This window comes from Ostrea edulis, chromosome 5 (genome assembly GCF_947568905.1).
Source record: "Ostrea edulis chromosome 5, xbOstEdul1.1, whole genome shotgun sequence".
In the NCBI taxonomy this organism is placed as follows: domain Eukaryota; kingdom Metazoa; phylum Mollusca; class Bivalvia; order Ostreida; family Ostreidae; genus Ostrea; species Ostrea edulis.
This window is the reverse complement of record NC_079168.1, coordinates 70,363,312-70,380,922: the sequence shown is the minus strand read 5'-3', so window position 1 is coordinate 70,380,922 and position 17,611 is coordinate 70,363,312. Positions and strand designations below refer to the sequence as shown.

Genomic DNA, 17,611 nt, shown 5'->3' with positions numbered 1-17,611 from the left:
TTATCAGAAAATTTAGTGCGGTATTCCATAGATTTGTTGTAAGTGTATTTAAATTTATCCTTGGTTTTTAAGAGCTGAGATTGCTAAACTTTGGCTGCCGATTGTTGTGGGATTTTGTCGGTGGACCCAAAATTATACGATACGAGCTGCAGAATCTATCATTTTTTATGATAAATGGAAAAATTGCTGGAAATGGAAGGTACAGTAAAACACGGTTACAACAAACACGCTTCTAACGAATTCACGCTTACAGCGAAGATATCTCATTCCATGTTATTTTAAGATATTATAAACTGATTGGATATAATGAATTACATGTATAATGAATCAAAATTGTTCATCCCCAGCAGTTCGTTATATAAAGTATGTTTGAATGTATTTACAAGTTGATCTATATAGATCATGAAATAACATTGACTTCTCTTTGGCCTTATAAAAGTCCTTGAGTATCAATGCTAAAACAACTAATAATAGAGACATTTGAATTCAATTGATATTTTGTTTGCAATCTTAATTTTTAGAAGAAAAAACTCTTTGTTGTGAGAGTTTAAAAATGTATAAATGAATTAGCAAAGTGTAATTGTAGATGTTTGGAAACATTTTCTATGAATCTGGTATTGTAGGAAAATGTTTCCACAGCCAAGGACATTATCGTGGCTTTGACAACTACAGAATTTTCCTCATGTGAAGATGTGGAAAAGTATTCATCAAATGCAGAGACCTTTTTAAAGAGACTAGTGAAACAACTCACGTAAGCTGTTTTCTCCGCTCCTTCTGTATGGTGTGTACTGTTTACATGTCATTTAGGATTTGTTGTCAAAATATCAATCGGTATTTGTGTATCTTAAAAAGATGCTCATTGTGCTCATCCATTGTTTCTGACCAGCATTTGTGTTCAATTTTACCAATGTTAATATAAGTTCATTATAACCGCTATTTTTCGCTGATTTACTCAGCATGAAAAAAGGAAACTAATTTGACTATGGTAAATGTCGTACAGAGGGATGAGTACGTCACTCCTCTTTCACTCCCACTGCCACACCACCAATATTGCAAAATTTTAAAGATAGATAAGATTGTTATGTGTTTTAATAACAGCAAAAGGTTTAAATAACGCATAGTAATGGGGGGTTAAGAGCAATTAAGCAATAATATAGTATATGTAGATAATTTTCATGAGACAATTTACCTTATAACTTATAATTATGATAACTAACATTTCTGAATTGTGTCACTTTGTGTGTTTGTAGACTTTTTAGAGTAGCTGAATGTGTGGAATGTGAGACCTCTTATAGTGTCTAAAACATGTGGAATTTGAGGTGTTTTGTTTTGCATTTTTTGTAGACTCCTTAAAGTGGCCAAACATGTAGAATGTGAGTTGGCTGAGTTGGCTATGGTCACCATGGAGGCTGTTGGAAGAGAGATAATGGTGGACAGACTTTGTAGGTCAGCTAGCGAACTGATGTCATTGCAGGTAACCAGATTGATGTAGCATCTTCTGATAGGTACATAGTTTTCTTCCATTTATCAACTTCAATATTTCAATCGACCTGCATCATGCCGTGCACTTCTATTAGCAAGATTTGCTGGCGGACTGTTAGTCCTCGGGAGTCTGTAGCTAAGTACTTCGTTACTAGCCTGAAGATACGGATGTACATTTAATTGCTGGGATACAATTTTGAAATTCATTTCAAAATTAAAGATTATCTCCTTCATGTATAGCTCTTATCCTTGGACGAATTTGTCTCCAGTTTTTGGCACTTTAGTGTTCCTTTTAGCCCCTACAAGTTTATTGTTATTTCGAATTTCCAAAATGTCGGCTTGAGCATCACTGAAGAGACATTATTTGTCGAAATGCGCATCTGGTGCATCAAAATTGGTACCGTATAAGTTTTACATTTAAATTTTGCATACAACTGTCTTCCAAAATTTGAATTTCCCTACCCCTGGGTTAATTAAGGATGCAGACTTTAGGACAGGGCCCAAATGAGAAACATTATGAAAATGCGTTTGTTTTCATATTCTTATAAAGCATTGTTTATTTCAAAGATTGCACATGAGAATAAAAAATCTCTTGTTGTGGCCTTCAACTCGATATTAAGATATATTGACGACGTTTTATCTATTAGCAATGATCATTTTCATTCATTTGTTGATTCGATATATCCACGTGAGCTCAAGATAAAAGACACCACAGAGTCCTCCACATTTGCTTCGTACTTAGATAGTTTATTGAAAATGAATATCAACGGCAAACTAACAACTCCACTTTATGGCAAACGGGATGATACAGGTTCTCCATTGTCAACTTCCTATATCTATGTAGCAATATTCCATTATTACCTAAATATGGTGTTTATATCTCTCAACTAATTCAATACGCAAGAACTTGTTCTGTGTATGATCAGTTTTTAAACCGAGACAGTCTACTGACTAACAAATTTATGTTACATGGGTTTCACGCTTAAAGTCACATTTTGCAAATGTTATGGTCGTTATAACGATCTAGTTTGCCAATACAACCTATCATTGGGTCAAAACCTGTCTGACATGTTTCATACTGATTATTACACCGTTCTTGCCATATTGATTTTAACTACAGATTACTCCGTTTTCCTGATCAAGATATAGGGTTCACGGCGTGTGTGACCGATCGACAGGGAATGCTTACTTCTCCTAGGCACCTGATCCCATCTCTGGTATATCAAGTAGTCCTTGTCTGCTCAACTTTTTATTTTGTATCCCTTATAGGAGTTATGAGATTGATCATGAGATTGACTGTTCGTTATCTTCACCTTTCATTTAATATCCTTTTTTAACTTCTGTGTATTGTGAAGAAATATTTATGTACGGTTATAAAGATCACGTACATGTCGCCTTCTACCAAATTTTGGGGAAATTCCCTACCGTGGGGATCCAGGTTAGAAGAGGTCCTCAGTTCCCATTGCTTGTCGTAAGAGGCAACTAAATGGGGCGGTCCTTCGGATGAGAGAGCAAAACCTGAGGCCCCCTGTCACGGCAGATGTGGCACGATAAAGATACCTCCCTTCTCAAAGGCCATGAGCGCCAAGCTTAGACCTAAATTTCGCAGCCCTTCACCGGCAATGGTGACGTCTCCATATGAGTAAATAATCTCGAGTGGGACGTTAAATGACATACAACCAACCTACCTCTACGTCAAGAGTTGAGGTTCCAGGACAGAGCTGAGTAGGTAAACCTTGATAAAACTTCTTTTATTGAAACCATTCTCTTTAACTTGGTGTATTGTGACAAAACATTGGGTGGATATACAGTAAAATATGCTTATAACGAACATGCTTAAAACGAATTTGTGCGTATTGCAAAGTGATATTTATTCCCCTATGAGTGAAAAATAACGAAAATTGTATTGGATAAAACTTCAATATCCAATACATGTTTTGTTATTTTTGGTTATAAAAACCCTAAAAGTTCGCTTACCATATTTTACTAAAAATGTGAGACGACTTTTAAAAGTACAAAGATGGTGGATTTCATAACCCCAAGACTGTCAATATCATAGCAATCAAATGTGGCACGCCATATCTTTATTTATTCGTATAGAAAGATATATGATTTATGATATATCTTTTGTGTTAGGTGAGCTGTCTAAAACAATTATAAGATATATCATAATTAACAGGTTATAAGATATCTCATGAAATATTATCTCATAAACTTTATATGGTATCTTGTATATAAAAAAAAACTTTATAAAAGTAAAAAATATCTTATTTATTTTTATAAGATACCTTATAAAAAAAATATAAGATCTTATTTATATGTTTTATAAGATATCTCATAAAGTCATAAGATATCTCATAAATTAATTTTAATAAGATATCTCATAAGCTTCATAAGATATGTTATAATACATACAAGATAATTAGTATGTTTTTAAGATATGTTATAAAAGTAAATTCACATCATACTTTATAAAGTTGATAAGATAGCTTATAGATATTCATGAAATATCTTATAAAATATAAAAGATAGCTAATGAAGATTATGAGATATCTTATAAAGCATATACGATATCTTACACGTTTTATAATTAATTGATTGATTGACGTACCATGGAGAATTTCTTACTCAAATTGAGATGCCACCAGCTGTAGGTGAAGAACATCAAACTTGGCGCTCAGGGCCGTAACAGTGAGGATTCTCTCTCGTGCCAACGCCTGCCGCAACACGGGACCTCCGTTTTTAAGGTCATATCTGAAAGACTTGTGATTCTCACTTCTAAATGCTGAGCGTTTGGCGAAGGAGCAATCATTTCCTTTTAACGTCTAAAGTTTGAAGCGGCTATTGCACGAGCGGGGCTCAAACTCACGACCTCCTGGTTTCGAAGCAAACTCCCTACCACTAAGCAACCCTGACGGCCCCCAGTGAGCCTACTCTTAGAAAAAATATGATATTTCCTAGCTTTTATAAGATATCGTATAAAGAATATCAGATGTCGAAAAAACTCTATAAGATATCTTATATCTTTTATAAGATATCTTATATCTTTTATAAGATATCTTATAACATTTATGAGATATCTTTAATGAGGAACAAATATAAAATCGGCACGCCATAATTCTAATACCCGATATCGGGTCATTTTAGTGTGCATGAAATGTTTACTTTTTGGTGAATGAGGGGAATTTGCTAAATATCAAAGGGCCAAAATTTCATTTCTTATAAATGATAGACATATGTTAAATGAAAATGCACCACGAAATGAAGCTCCAAGGTTTCATACTACTTTTTAAAGACAAAATTGGCTGAAGATTGCCGATGCCAAATTTACCCGACATATGGTACATGCAAAATGGTTTACTATCGTGTGAAAATGTGCATTTTTTCTTTGACTATTTCCTAATGAGTCGTTTCAAAGTTAAGAACTTGATTGTAGAATCATAGGAATTTCTAGCCCACTCTGCAATGACTCTAGAATTCTTACTGAAAGTAATCAGTGGTTGCATGCACATGTATTATCTAATTAATGTTTTCATTCAGATTTCGTCATTACTGATTTATCATGTAGAGCAATAAACAACTGATTGTGGGTTATGTGGACCGGTTCCTGCGACTATTGAAGAATGAGGATTATGACTGGGATAGGGGCTGGGTTACCACAGCTGGGCTTGATTTCTTCATCAATCTCATCAAGTCATCCAGGTACATGTAAAATATTAAGGGCAATTTTGTCATTTTGATTAACAGATTTCAGCTGAAATACACATCTTACTCTTACCGTGATTAAAAAGTTGGAAAACTCCCAAATGCAACACACACAAAAATAAATTTTGAGCAAAACGTTTAAAGTTGATTGATACACCAAAATGTTGACTTACCAGGGAGAAGGTTCACTCTATAGTCAATAACTTGGGAAGACCCAAAGGGAAGTCTTACTATAATATCAGTCTTCCGAGGAAGTCTCACTATATAGCCAATATTCCAGGGGAAAGTATTGCAAATGGGAGAAGTCTCACTATATAATACCGGATCAAAATTATAAACATTAAACAGTGACAATAGTTAAAAGTTTAATCCGAAAACTGCCTTTGAATTTAATCACTCTTTCGATGGTGAAATAATACTTCATTTGCTTAAATGAACCTTTTGATAAGATTATCGGTGTAGTTATCCATCTTTATCCTTAGGATGTTAATAAATGTACCAAATATACATTAATTCTATCTATTGTGCACACGACACTTATTTCATACTTAAGTTGTTCAAATTTCTGATTAATATTTCAAGCATAGATTTTTATAATCTTTACAATCTGTCCTTTTTTAGTTTTGAATGATCAAATGTTAGTTGGGAGGGAGGTTTGTCGTTAGAATGTAATCTACTCTTTTGATTCTTTGTTTTCAGTGGGGATGAAGTGAGGGACATGGAAATTGACGATGCTCTTCTGCGGGTTTTACTTTTCTGTTTGTCAGAAGATCGTGAATACATCAGTATCGAGAGACAGGGTCTGAACATTTTTGGCTTGATAGTAGTGGCCGGACTAACCCAGTTCATCCTCTTGGTAAGCAAAGTAATCGAAGAAGAGAACCCATTCCTGCATCTGCAACATATAATTTTAGTGGTTATTGATATTGGCCTCCAAATCACACAGGTATTTCATTAAGAAATTTTGTAGGAATATCAGACACGAGATAAATGGTTGTCTACAGTCCTATAGAGAATGTGTGCGTATTTTTATTACGGGCTCTCAGACAGTTGATTGACTAAGAATGAAAAACATCTCCAGAGAGATTATATTCCAACTTATCAATTGTTTTGAATTTTCACACCAATTATCACTTTCATGGGTTTTGCTTGATACATACACATATGTAACAGTAAAGGTACCATTATAAAGAGTTGACAAAATGTCCCTCCAGTGGTAGAGATGTACAGATACCTAGCCACATTACTTGACAAAATGTCCCTCCAGTGGTAGAGATGTAGAGTTGCCTAGTCACATTACTTGACACAATGTCCCTCCAGTGGTAGAGATGTAGAGTTGCTTAGTCACATTACTTGACATATATATGTGACTCTGGTGATATAGATGTAGGGAGATGAATGATTTTTGATCAAAACTGCGTTATGTTTTGGTGAAATAGTATGTATACAATGTACGAGTAGTGACTTATTGAAATTATAATGCAGCACAAGGGAAAGACAACCGTAGGGCGACTTAAGCCTATATTTCCTCACATCCAGCGCCTTATGGACAACGAGGAGGAAACAATTAAGTCAACCATGCGGGCTCTCATGCAGATGTTTGGGGAGGAAACTTCCAAGTTAATGGACATTAACGGAATGGAGAACTTAATTAGTTTGTATCTCAAGGAAAAGGACTCATCTACGCTGAGTGAGTAGCAATTGTCAGGTCGATATCTAATGTTGTAGTTGAAGAAAGTGTCAGGTCTCTACTTGTCAGGTGAATATCTTAAATTATTGTTGAAGATATTGTTAGGTTAACCCTTGTCAGGTCGATATTTTGAATTATTGCTGAAGAAATTGTCAGGATAATGAGAGTTATTGCAAAATGAATTCACAGGTTGTTTGCGTTTACAGCTGAAACAAATGTCTGGTTTTCAACATTATTGTTGTTAACATACTTGCCTGTTTACAGAGACTTGTAGAAGAAATTGTTTGTTGATCAATGTGTACGGACAGTGGTTACAGATGAATTGTGTGAATGTGTATGACATCATTCGTTATTTCCATAAATTGACTGCAGTATTTAAGTATAGTCTGACTGAATCAGGTGAATTGTTGTTATGTTTCAGATGCCATATCTGCTGCATATGTGGAGACCTCAGAGCCCCTATCTAATCAGTTTTTGCCACTGATTAAGTCATTCACACAAACAGAAAGCCATGAAATGCCAATTCAATTGATGTTTCTGAAGAAGGTCGCTGAAATCCAACCCGAGGTACACTAGGAAGTCGTTCAAGTCTTGTGATTTGTTTGATATAAACCCTTTCCTTCAAACCTCATGATTTATGCTAAAATGAAATCCTTTTTCACATCTTATAATTTGTACTATAATAAAATCTTTCCTTTAAATCTTACAATTATTTTAAAATAGAATCTTTTCTAAAGATTTTATAATTCATACTAAAATAAATCTTTTCTTTATTTCTTATATGTTTTGTACTGATATAAAATGCCTCTTTAAATCTTACAATTTATACTAAAATAAAATCTTTTCAAAAAAAGAAAGGTGAAGATAACAAACAGTGATCAATTTCATAACTCCTATTAGGAATACATAAGGAGTTGGACAAACACGAACCACTGAACATACCAGAGGTGAGATCAGGTGCCCAGTAGGGGTACACATTCCCTGTCGACCGGTCACACCCACAGTGAGCCTTAGGTCTTGATCAGGTTAACAGAGTAATCCGTATTCAAAACCAGGGTGCCAAGAACGGCCTAACAATCGGTATGAAACATGCCAGACAGCATTTGACCCAAAAATATGTTGTATTGGCAAATTAGATCATTATAACGATTCGCAAATGTTCACTTTAAACGAAACTGTTGAAATCCCTGCGACCTCAACTTGTTTGTCGGTAACCTGCCTTGATTTGATTACTGATCATACGAACAAGCTCTTGCGTATCGAATCAGTTGAAAAATATAGACGCCATATGTAGGTGATAATTGAATATTACCACATAAATATGAGAAATTATCATGTTTGTAAGAAAAAAATCAATAAGGATTTGGGTGGATTCTTGAAAATAATGATGGGAATACAGTGATATATATAAATTTTAAAAATAAGTACATGTACTAGGAACGCAGATTTCCTAAATAAAGAATAGTTACTTGTGTTTTTCTATAGTTATTTAGAAAAGAAGTGTTTGAACTCTTATTTAAACATCACTTCATGGACAAGCATGCCAATTCTCAAACTCTGCTAGTGATGGAGATCGTGTCAAAATATCACCCTGAAAACCTGGAACCTTTCTTGGAGAGTCATTTGATGAGGACTGAGCTAATGATGGAAATGATGGCTCACTACCAAGTCAACATCTTAATCAAAGTAGCAGCTAAATACCAGGTATGGAGAAAATTAAAAAAAAAATCAAATGAATTCAAACTCTGTATGTTATGGAACTTTATTATGCCCTTCTTATCAAACTTCAAGCAGTTACCTCTTTATTTCATTATTTCTTGTAATTTGATATGTCAGAAATAGACCTATCTCTTTATTATCTGCCGTCATTTTGAAACCAAAACTTAAGAGCAATGTAGTTGACAAGATTTGTATGAATGTACCAATGATGTATCTTTGAAAGATACATAATTGATAACAATATCATTCAATAATGAATCCTGTTTATAAGATGAAGTAGCCCTGCATTTTCAGAGAGAAAGAAATCATTGAAATGCGTTTGGAGGGTGTAAATCATTTAGAACTTAACATATACTTTTTAAAGTGAAATCATACTTCATATAGGGTGCTTTAAAGAGCAATCAGTGAAAGAAAGTTGTATGTACATCCTTCATAAAAAGAAGCCCAAATTTCTTAAATATACATTTTTCTTACTTTTATAATGCAGGACAAACAAGGCTTGGTTTATTTGTATTTGATGAAACGAATTAAGGAAACAAAATGTGAACAAGCTCTAACATCAAGTATACAGGGTCTTCGTGAAATAAATTCCATATGTGGGGCAGAAATGTTTACCTCCGAAGATAGGAAGTACATAGAGATTCTAAAGACAGGGGGACCAAATCAAAACTTCAGAGATCTTGCAGAAAATCTTATAGATGAATTGGAGGGCAGGAGGTAAGATGCATTTTCACTGAGAAGTTTGCACATCCAATTAAAAGATCATTCCACTATACCCCAAAAAGATATAATGGAAAGTTTAATTAAATGTGCCAATTCATTTTTATATACTACTCAAAATTTGATATGGATCACTAGGTTATATGTGTGTAATTTACCACCATCATAACAAAAGACATAAAGTTGACTCAGAAACGTGTTTACTCAGGTTATAAATGAAAATTCATGAACGGCATGAACTTTTATCAATACGGAATGCTTGAAATCTGATAACAACACCAAAAGGCATTTCATTACAAAAAGTTAACAGCAAACCAGAGAAAGAATTACAGTTATTGGGGATAGTCCATCATTACACTTAGTCGATGAAGTGTCAATATCGGGTATGGCCTCCCCTTGCATCAATGACGGCTTGACAACGTCGAGCCATGCTGTCAATAAGCACCCGGATGTTTCCAATGGGAAGATTGTTCCACTCTTCCTCGAGGGCGTTTCCGAGCTCTGCCAAAGTCGTGGGTTGTGCTCTACGGCGTGAAAGGGCAACCTGCAGCATGTTCCATACATACTCAATCGGGTTCAAGTCCGGCGAGCGCCCTGGCCAGTCCATACGGACAATTGTCTCCTGCTGAAGGTACTGCTCCACCACCCTGGCGCGATTAGGACGGGCGTTATCATCCATCAGGATGAACTCAGGGCCAACAGCACCAGCGTAGGGTCTGACGTAAACATCGAGGATCTCATCCCGGTACCGCACCCCAGTCATTGTTCCTCTCTCCAGGACATGAAGATCTGTTCTTCCATCCCTGCTGATTCCACCCCAGACCATGATGGAACCACCACCATAACGGTCATGTTCACTGATGTTGGCATCATGGAAACGTTCACGTTGTCGTCGCCACACTCGGTGCCTCCTGTCTGTAAAGTCCAAACAATACCTGGACTCATCGGTGAACAGAACTTGAACCCAATCGTTCTGTGTCCAAGTGACATGATCTTCAGCTCAGTCCAATCGCTCCCGCCGGTGTCGAACAGTCAGAGGGACTCGAACACATGCCCTTCTCGAGTTGAGACCTGTATTGTGAAGCCGATTCCGTATCGTCTGAGTGGACCCATCACCCCCGAGCATTCAGGAGGTCGTTACGTAGACTGGTTGCTGTCCAGAAGGGATGGCGTCGTGCCTGAAGAGCCACAAAATGGTCTTAGCGTTGGGTTGTCGACCCCTGACGACCACCCCCCCCCCCATGTCGATGTGCTGCTGTACCAAAAGTTTGCTGTCGGTTCCAGGCCCTGTTTACAACGCTCTGGCTGACATTTAGTGCATTTGCAACGTCACGTTGTGAATAGCCAGCGTCAAGCATTCCAATACATCTGCCTAGTTGTTCTGTCGTCAGGCGACGCCTTACACGTTGAGGGGACATTGTGTTGATAAACGTAGTGGAAACATTCAAGTGAGTTTGAAATTTTAGAAAGAATCAGACACCGATGCCTGAGTGAAAATCGTGCAATGGTAGCAAAAGCATAAACTGTGATGAGAAACGCATTTCCCATGGCATGAAATGCACGTGCAAGTTTGTTGAAGACGTTTTTGATTTCACTTGGACACAATATTGCCAGTTATGCAGTTATTAATTTTTTAAACAGAAAAATATATATGATCCTTATCAAATTTTGAGTAGTATATACATACTAGAGCACTAAAACTTCATATCAAATATTATCTACAACATCTCGGGGAAATGTTCAGCCTTTTTATGACTCATGGGGATCACTTTGACTATTGTTATCTGTTAGGGTTGTGTTTTTCCAACTCTCTATTTTGTATTGCTTACAGGAATTTTGAGATTTATCATTGTCCGTTATTTTCACCTTTTATGTTACTGTCATTGGATGGATTGATAGCACTTGCATATAACTCATGTGTTCCACATAGCATTCAGTAGATATTAACCAGTTACACTAGCTTACTGGATTCCTGTTTTCTACTCATTGTAGCCTTGAGAAAGTGTCTCAAGATGTTGATGAACAATCGGGACAGATAGGGAAACTGGAGATTGGTGTGGCAGGGACAAAGGTAGTACTGAAAAAAGTACAGAGGGATGTAAAGCAGCAGGGGGAGGAGATTGAAGGGGTAAAAGATGAGCTGGTGGAGGTCAACACACGAGTGGATCAAGTGGAGGTGGATGTGGAGGAGACCAAAGATAAAATAGAGGAAGTGGATAAAAAGGTATTTAAAGACATGTGGTTGTATTAACTTTTTTGATTTACATCCATTCTTATCTTATATTTGTTATTGAAAAATCATAACTGTATACAAGATTTGCTTTTATATGAAACTATTCACATCAGGGAAGATCAGCTACAAGAATTGTTTAAATTACAGTTGGGCTCCAAATCTAAACTTTAAAAGAATGGAGACAAAACTTTTCATAACTACTTACAGACAATGAGTAATGCGCCTACTTGGTCTCGAGATGTGACAAAACTGATGAACCCAGAATCTGAACATGATTGGAGACTTCTGGCTAGTCGTCTTGGTTACAGTCCTGATGACATCAGAGGTTGGGCCACCCAATCAGATCCCTGCATGGCACTGCTGAGTGAATGGTATGCCACACACAAAACATTTGAGGCCTCTAGAGGAGTGCTGAATATCCTTCAGGAAATGAATCGGTTGGATGTTGCCATAATTGTAGAAAATGCCATGAAATCTGCAGGTATAGCTAGGACTTTCATTATATTGCTTGAATTGAGATGATATATATGGGGGGAAAAATTAAAAATACAATAGGGAATGAATTGCAATACTTTATGCAAGCATACTTTATTAATCGCACCAGAGCTTCATGAAAAGGGCACCAGCATAAAGCATTGCGGTTCTCCAGTCTAATTAAAATCAGACTTCTTAGATCCGCGCCGTATACTCTGCGTAAGTAGATCTAACATAACCCGCTAGGATCTGATTTTAATTAGATTGTACGGTTCTCCTGTATTTTCAAAAATGAAAATTATTTCTTATGCTGTAAACGTACATTATTATACGCGGTAATTATTTCCGCTATGTCCGCGGTCACATAAAAAAGAACAGGTGTTGTGTTCATTCCTATCAATTATTTTACATAACAAAATATGAACTATATTTTTTCAGAGGGAGTGGTAGCGGATGAACCAGTGGATTACCCAGAACCCCCTGAAATTTTTCTTAGTTATCAATGGGGTCACCAGAATGAGGTCAAGCTGATCAGTCGTCATCTGGAGATGGCTGGATATAAATGCTGGATGGACGTGGGACAGATGGGGGGCGGGGACAAGCTGTTTGAGAAGATTGACTCCGGAATCAGGGCAGCCAAAGTCGTCATTTCGTGTGTGACGGAGAAATACGCAAAATCGCCCAACTGTAACAGAGAGGTAATCATTACCACAAAATATGGATGAGAACTTTGTGTTTGTAGCATGTGAAATGATCTTCAAATTGTACTGGTCCTCCTGCCAATTGCATATATGGTTCTTGTATTAGATATCGTGTTCATGTACCGAATCATTGAAATTCACTACAAGTACTACGTCAGTTTCTGCATTAGTATCTGTATGATGTATGTAATTTAGATTATATACATGTGTAACATGATGCAAAAGTTTTCTTTAAACAAAACTTTCAGGTCAATTTGTCTGTAAACCTTGGGAAGCCCATGATTCCCCTATTGTTGGAAAAGATGTCATGGCCTCCATCTGGTTCCATGGGGCCGATCTTCAGCGAGTTTTTATTCATCCGATTTTTCCAAAGACCAGGGGAGAACACTAACGATGACCGAATCTGGCCCGCTGCCAAGTTTACAGAACTCCTAATGCAGCTGAACTGTTTGAAAGTTTTGCCAGATGAGCGGAATATTTCAGAGGGTTGGATTTTCTTTCTTTAACACGAATTAATTCAAGAGATAAAAGACATATATGTAGTGTATATATCTAGTAAGTTGAAATGATGTATATATTCACGAGGCTTGCATAGTAAAATTATACACTGTTTCAACATTAGTTTGATAAAGCAAATGTAACATCATACAATCATAGATGTTCTGTTTATTTCATTCTAACTACTGCGAATTCGTCCTCTGTCTATGTTACTGATTGATATTTGTGCCAAGTAAATTGAAGTCCCATTATTCAATGGGTGTTTGATAAACTATAATTCATCCAATGTTTGATATATACACTACATATATGACCTGACTGGTTGTATTTTATTATCATAATGTGTGTTTAGTATCTAACTAACTTCATGAAAAGCAAATGTTTCTCAATAGAGTACAAGAACTGGTGGATACCAGTGGTGGAGAAGATACTGATTCCTGAAAGAAATGAGAAAAAAGTGGAAACACCACAATTGGGCACTGGGCAGCAGAAGGTTTGCGCTTCCAATAATCAAAAAAGTATCTTGCATGAAACTTTTGTTTGCTTCTACATCGAAATTGCGAATCACATTATAGCGTGATCAGATTGAGAGTTTTAGTGTGATTTGGTACATTTGATTTTAAAACTTTGCAGTGGAAATCGGGCAAATAATCCACTATTTTTTGGCTGATGGGAACTTAATACACTTGAATAGATCAAACACAATTTTATACTTATATTACGGAGGTATTATCTAAGTAGGATATTTAGTACTGCAGGTACCTTATTTTACACGAGTACTTACATATTTATTATCGTGAAATGACTCATGGACGTCAAATCGCGGGAACATAAAGTTGCGAGTGTTCTTTTGAATTTTTGCATATAATTTGGCAACAAAAAATGAAAAGCGAGTAATTTTGTTTTACGAAAAATGTTTCTCGCGAATTTACGCGATAATAAATTCCCCGCGTATATTTAAGAATTTACAGTATCCAAGGTAATAAAATTGATATTTTGCGGATTTCCCAACATCATGTTACTGATGACAAATAGAGTCCTTAATAAAAAAGAATTAGAAGTACCCCAATTCTGATGGAATTCTTTATGCTCTGTCTATTTAAGTAATTCAAGGACACCCACAATAATTTTAAAACGTGATGGGGACCTCGATAGAGTAGTAAAAAAAAATATATTATCCACATGAAAAATGTAAAAATAAAATCTAATAGATAGTCAGTATGAAATCATGATGTTCAAAATCTAATTCTAAACAAGCAAATTCAGCCATGTCCCTATCTGTTCTTTAGTAGAAAATATTCGACTTTTTTTTTAAAGAAACCTTTACATTGAATATAGATTAAATGACTTCCATATCGACACAGAATGTGCTTGCACAGGTATTCATTAATTGCTTTGCAAGAAATAATATGCAATGCTACTATCAAGACCTTATATCAAACCGTTTGTGAAGAAGTGGTTGTGAAGTCATACAATCACTGTGTCTTTATTGATGTGTCAGCCGTGTATGGATTTTAGTTACCTAAACCTTCTCCTATTTTAATAAGAAAATTTTAATGGAAAAGGGGGATTAAAGGATAACAATTCTGTTTGATTTTACACATTATATTTCATAAACATGGTTTGATATACATGTACATGAAATATTGGAACATTTCATTAACAATTAATTAACTAATGATAACAGAATTAATTTTCATCTTTATTTTCAGTCTCCATCCGAGGTTCTTTCCCCTGATGTATTCATCTCTTACCAGTGGGGGAAACAAAAGGAAATCATGGCTCTATATCAGAAACTGACGAGTTTGGGGTTCACCTGCTGGATGGACATTCATCAAATGGGAGGAGGGGACTCCCTGTTTGACAAGATTGACCGTGGGGTCAGAGGTTGTAAGGTCATGTTGTCTTCGGTAACCACAAAGTACGCTTTATCTGCCAACTGTAGGAGAGAGGTCAGTTTAGCAGATGCTCTGAAGACGCCTATCATCCCTATGTTGATGGAGAAAATAGACTGGCCCCCCAGTGGACCAATGAGCATGGTTCTTACACAGTTATTGTATGTCAATTTCTCAAAGGAAGAGTCCATTCAGTTATCATGGGAGGGAACAGCTTTCAATGAACTGCTGAACAAAGTTAAGCAACATGTTTCTATCCTTGAAGATGATACCATTCAAGAAGAAAAGCATAAGAAGGTAGATACACCATCAAATGCCCCACAAACTCCAATCTCTTCAAGAAATGGTGGCACTGAAGAACATGATACTGAGCAGCAGACTAGTGAGAATGGTGACACTAAAAAGCGAAATAGTGAGCAGAAAAGTGAGAATTCCAGTGATCAGAAAGCAAACCTGACGTCACACTCTGTACAACCCAGGACTTCCGCTGTCAATATTGAACATAGAAATAAAGCGCAGTCCTACCCTAGTGACAACAAAAAGAAATCAGCAACATGTTCTATTCTGTAGTGCTTAATAGATAATAACTTATAATGATGCTTGCAGATTATTTTAGGTCACAGGGTATGTTTTTAAAACGTTTACTAGTTGAAGAAATTGTCATACAGAACAGTTTGTTTTAACGGCCAGAAGAGAAACATAGTTGTAGAGTTATCGTTCTATATGGTAGTTCAACATGTTTTATTTATAGAGGATTTGAATTTATTGGTTTGTCTGTACCTCAAATCAATCTAATTCAGATAACTACAAGAATATGGCTTTAGTACATATATTGACATTGCGATCATCCTAGAAACACTGACCTTGTTTATAAATAATTCATTCAATCAAAAATATATTTATGACTAGGCACCTGATCCCACCTCTGGTGTGTCCAGGGGTCCGTGTTTGCCCAACTATCTATTTTGTATTGCTTATGGGAGTTATGAGATTGATCATTGTTCGTTATCTTCACCTTGCACTGTCATGGGATTTTTATTGTTCATCTCTGTCAATATGCTAATATGAGTACTTCTGGAAGTATCAGGTTACATGAGCTCAAAAACCTGGATCATCAGGTCAAATATCGAGGTCACAGTCTATAATCAAATGTTTGCATCACTGCACACAGAGAATGCCATTAAATAGTTGTACAATTCAATGTCAATAATGAATGGTGAAGATCACGAACAGTGATCAATCTCATAACTCCTATAAGTAATGCAAAAAAGAGAGTTGGACAAACGCCGATCCCTAGATATACCAGAGGTAGGATCAGGTGTCTAAGAGGAGTAAGCATTTTCTGTCGACCGGTCACACCCGCCGTGAGCCCTATATCTTGATCAGGTAAACGGAGTTATCCGTAGTCAAAATTAATGCGCCAAGAACGGCCTAACAATCGGTATGAAACAAGTCAGACAACATTTGACACAATGCTGACGTTAAACGAGACTGTTGAAACCCTTGCAGCATTAACTTCTCTGTCAGTAGCCTGCCTCGATCTAAAAACTTATCATACGCAGAACAAACTCTTGCGTATCGAATCAATTAAGAGATATAAACATCATATGCAGGTGATAATGGGATATTGCTACATAGATATGGGAATTTGACGATGGTGAATCTAAAATCATCCGGTTTATCGTAAAGTTGAGTTATTAGTTTGCCGTTAATTTCTATTTTCAATAAAATATCTAAGTATGGAGCAGAAGTAGATGACTGTGGTGTCTTTTATTTAGAGTTCAAAGGGATACATCGATTCGACATATGAATGAAAATTAGGATTGTTAATAGATAAAACGCCGTCGATATTTCTAAATGTTGCAATGAAGGCCACAGCAAAAGACTTTTTCTTCTGAGGTAGACTTTTTTAATAAATTCTGCTTCATATGATTATAAAAACATGTCAGCTAACAGAGGAGCACAATTCGTGCCCATGGGAATTCCAACAGACTGTTGGAAGACCTGGCTACGGGATCATGAAACGGTCTTAGAGTTAAGATCTAAGATTGCTGACTTAAATGGACCACAAAACGAACTTAAGCAAATCTTAACTAAGATTGACTTAGCTGAAAACTTTGTCTAGAATCTTAAATTGCTATGGCAACAGGGAACTCTTCTGCGTAGAGGTAACAATAGGATATAAAAAGTAAATGACTTGAACATAGTCAGTGTCTAAAACGTCTAGTTTATGATTACTCTAAAACGTCTAGTTTATGATCACTAATGGTGACACAGGCACATGTATACATGTAGCAACACTTCCCCTTTTATTAAAAAAAAAACTTTTCGTTATTACATGTATATACACATTTTGATGTATTGACCCTCCCCTTTTCAAAAGTAGTGATAAATGAAAGTGGAAAAGTAAGAGTGATTGCAGCGATAATTTTATTAAATTCAATGCCTTTGACTGCGTGTGTAGCAAAGAAAGATATCTAATTAATTTCAAATT

The 17,611-nt window shown here is 36.1% G+C and overlaps 1 protein-coding gene across 1 annotated transcript in view; it reads left to right on the top strand.

Moving 5' to 3' along the window:
- Nucleotides 1-16,867, top strand: part of LOC125652898 (uncharacterized) — a 28,503-nt gene extending 11,636 nt beyond the window's left edge. The window contains exons 10-24 of the mRNA XM_048882374.2: nt 73-199; nt 624-751; nt 1,345-1,474; nt 5,051-5,184; nt 5,887-6,043; nt 6,673-6,877; nt 7,299-7,444; nt 8,363-8,581; nt 9,084-9,313; nt 11,309-11,540; nt 11,757-12,030; nt 12,462-12,721; nt 12,973-13,210; nt 13,615-13,715; nt 14,935-16,867. Of these exons, the coding sequence (XP_048738331.2) occupies nt 73-199; nt 624-751; nt 1,345-1,474; nt 5,051-5,184; nt 5,887-6,043; nt 6,673-6,877; nt 7,299-7,444; nt 8,363-8,581; nt 9,084-9,313; nt 11,309-11,540; nt 11,757-12,030; nt 12,462-12,721; nt 12,973-13,210; nt 13,615-13,715; nt 14,935-15,687 (3,334 nt within the window). The 3' untranslated portion in view covers nt 15,688-16,867. The remainder of the gene's footprint in view (nt 1-72; nt 200-623; nt 752-1,344; nt 1,475-5,050; nt 5,185-5,886; nt 6,044-6,672; nt 6,878-7,298; nt 7,445-8,362; nt 8,582-9,083; nt 9,314-11,308; nt 11,541-11,756; nt 12,031-12,461; nt 12,722-12,972; nt 13,211-13,614; nt 13,716-14,934) is intronic.
- The last annotated feature ends 744 nt before the right edge of the window (nt 16,868-17,611 follow it).